We start from the raw sequence: 2,663 nt of genomic DNA, 5'->3' as shown, positions 1-2,663 counted from the left end.
AGCAACTTCAAGAGTCGCATCAATTTGTCATAGACATGCTTGCTGTGAAGACGTATCTTCTGGCAGTGCTCCTGGCACTTGCTGCAGTAGCCTGCGTTGAATCGAAATCCTGGTGGGAAACCGCCTCCTTTTATCAAATCTATCCGCGATCCTTTAAGGACAGTGATGGCGATGGTGTGGGTGATCTGAAGGGAGTCACCAGTAAATTGGCTTATCTGAAGGAAATTGGTATAGATGCCACATGGTTGTCGCCCTTCCTCAAATCTCCCATGGCTGATTTTGGTTATGACATTTCCAATTTCACTGATGTGGATCCCATCTTTGGCACCATGGAGGATTTTGAGGAATTAATGGAGAAATCCAAAGAATTGGGAGTGCGCATTATTTTGGACTTTGTGCCCAATCACTCCAGTGATGAATGTGAGTGGTTTATCAAATCTGCCGCCAGGGATCCCGAATATAAGGATTTCTATGTATGGCATCCTGGCAAGATGGTGGATGGTGTTAGAAGGCCTCCCAACAATTGGGTGAGTGTATTCCATGGTTCGGCCTGGGAATGGCATGAGGGACGTCAGGAGTACTATCTGCATCAGTTCGACAAGAAGCAACCCGATTTAAATTTCCGCAATCCCAAAGTTCGCGAGACAATGAATGTAAGTGAGACTGAGGAATGTAATGAGACAATGAGTTGAATTCACCTGTTTCTGCAGGATGTTTTGCGCTTTTGGCTGGAAAAAGGTGTCCATGGTTTCCGTGTAGATGCCATTTATCATGCCTTTGAAATCGAAGCTGATGCCGATGGCAATTATCCCGATGAACCACGCAATGATTGGAATAATGATCCCGAGGACTATGGTTATACGCAGCATATTTACACAGTGGATCAACCGGAAACTCCCCATTTGGTCTATGAATGGCGTGAGATTTTGGATAAATTCCAACAGGATCATGGCGGCGAAGAGAGGTGAGTATTTGAAAACGAAGTGGTAAAAGAAAAGGTTTCTTATAAGTTTCAGTTTAGAGTGCTTATGGTGGAGACTTGGTCACCCATTGACATAGTGGTGCAATACTATGGCAATTCAACCGCCGAAGGTGCTCAAATTCCTTTCAATTTCCAAATGATTCTTTACATATGGGAGGACTCCGATGCTCATCAATATGCCAAGGTCATCAATAACTGGCTAACTGCTATGCCGGAGGGTCGTACCCCCAACTGGGTGGTGGGCAATCATGACAAGAATCGTGTGGGTTCCCGCTTTGGCGAAGATCGCATTGATATGTTCAATATGATGATTTTGACCCTGCCCGGATGCAGCATTACCTACAATGGCGAGGAAATAGGCATGACCGATGTATGGATCTCCTGGAAGGACACCGTAGATCCTCAGGCCTGCAATAGCTATGAGGAAGGCTATGAATACCGTTCACGCGATCCCGCACGCACTCCCATGCAATGGAGTGATGAGCCAAATGCCGGCTTCAGCGATGGCCCAAGCACTTGGTTGCCCATAGCCAGTAACTATAGGCAAAATAATGTGAAAGTTCAAAGAGGCATATCCTTGAGTCATTTGAATATTTTCAAGCAACTACAAGCCCTAAGGGACGAAGAGACTATGCGAGATGGCGATGTTGAGGCTAAGGCTTTCAACTTTGATGTTATGGGCATTAAGCGGTAGGTTGTTATTTAAAGGTTTGGTGTAGAAAGGACATTAAACACTATCATTGCCTTGCAGTTCCTTGAGGAATAACTACACTTTTATTACTCTCATGAATGTTTTCGACCAAATAATGACGGTAAATATGCACGATGTCTTTGACGATTTACCACCAGAATTTGAATATGTGATTGTTACCGATAAGTCCATACGGCGTGTAGGGTAAGTCCTTAACACATAAATGATTTTTAATTGCTTCTCATAGATTATGAGCCTTTTTGGCACTTTTAATTTATGGGATTTTGGTATATTGTTTTGCCCTTTCTTTTTTATTTCTTTACAGCGATAAAGTTTGGACCGATAAGGTGGTGTTGTTCCCCAAAGAAGCTGTGGTCTTGAAATCAACCGTTAAAGTTTGAAGTGATATAATATGTGTAAATTGTGTATTATATTATGGCAATTTCAATTTGAATAAATGAATTTAATACCATATGAAGTGTCTTGGTAACATATATTGAGTGTGGAATTTTTATGGGAATTTTAAATTTTGGATGTGCATTAAAAATTGGTGCCCATTAAAATCTTCCGAGGGATATTCTATAGATGTTAAACTTACATATTATTTGTCTTATACCTTTAATAGTGATTTGACCATGTCCCTACATACGTCGGTCTGGCGGAATAAAAAGCCCACGGCATAATGGAAACTGAAAACAAGTAAAAAGACGTTAAGTTCGGCCGGACCGAACTTTGGATACTTTGGGTATATATGTAAATCATCTTTCGTAATAAGTGCACCGTTTATCTGCCCAAAACCTTAAATCGACAACACAACTCACTGTCCCAAATTTTGGCAAAATCGGACAATAAATGCGCCTTTTATGTGCGCAAGACCTTAAATCGAGATATCGGTTTATATGGGAGCTATATCCAAATCTGAACCGATCTAGGCAATATTGCAGAAGTATGCCGGGGGGATTAACCTAACTCACTGTCCCAAATTTTGTC

At 41.8% G+C, this 2,663-nt stretch overlaps 1 protein-coding gene across 1 annotated transcript; it reads left to right on the top strand.

The window, feature by feature from the left end:
* LOC106089589 (maltase A3) lies at positions 1–2,129 on the top strand. The gene is made up of 5 exons (XM_013255478.2): positions 1–653; positions 711–964; positions 1,022–1,672; positions 1,734–1,877; positions 1,999–2,129. The coding sequence occupies exons 1-5, from the start codon at positions 36–38 to the stop codon at positions 2,072–2,074; spliced, it is 1,743 nt and encodes a 580-aa protein (XP_013110932.2). The 5' UTR covers positions 1–35; the 3' UTR covers positions 2,075–2,129.
* Positions 2,130–2,663: the final 534 nt, after the last annotated feature.

This window comes from Stomoxys calcitrans, chromosome 5, assembly GCF_963082655.1.
Source record: "Stomoxys calcitrans chromosome 5, idStoCalc2.1, whole genome shotgun sequence".
In the NCBI taxonomy this organism is placed as follows: Eukaryota; Metazoa; Arthropoda; class Insecta; order Diptera; family Muscidae; genus Stomoxys; species Stomoxys calcitrans.
Note: the sequence above shows the minus strand (reverse complement) of the source record. Positions and strands in the feature narration are given on the sequence as shown.

What these genes read in the sequence shown, in the direction of transcription:
- LOC106089589 (XM_013255478.2), top strand. Translation starts at nt 36, where the DNA reads ATGCTTGCTGTGAAGACGTATCTTCTGGCAGTGCTCCTGGCACTTGCT. An exon ending in AAGTTCGCGAGACAATGAAT is followed by an intron (nt 654 to 710) that starts GTAAGTGAGACT and finishes CTGTTTCTGCAG; the next exon opens with GATGTTTTGCGCTTTTGGCT. An exon ending in AAGTCCATACGGCGTGTAGG is followed by an intron (nt 1,878 to 1,998) that starts GTAAGTCCTTAA and finishes ATTTCTTTACAG; the next exon opens with CGATAAAGTTTGGACCGATA.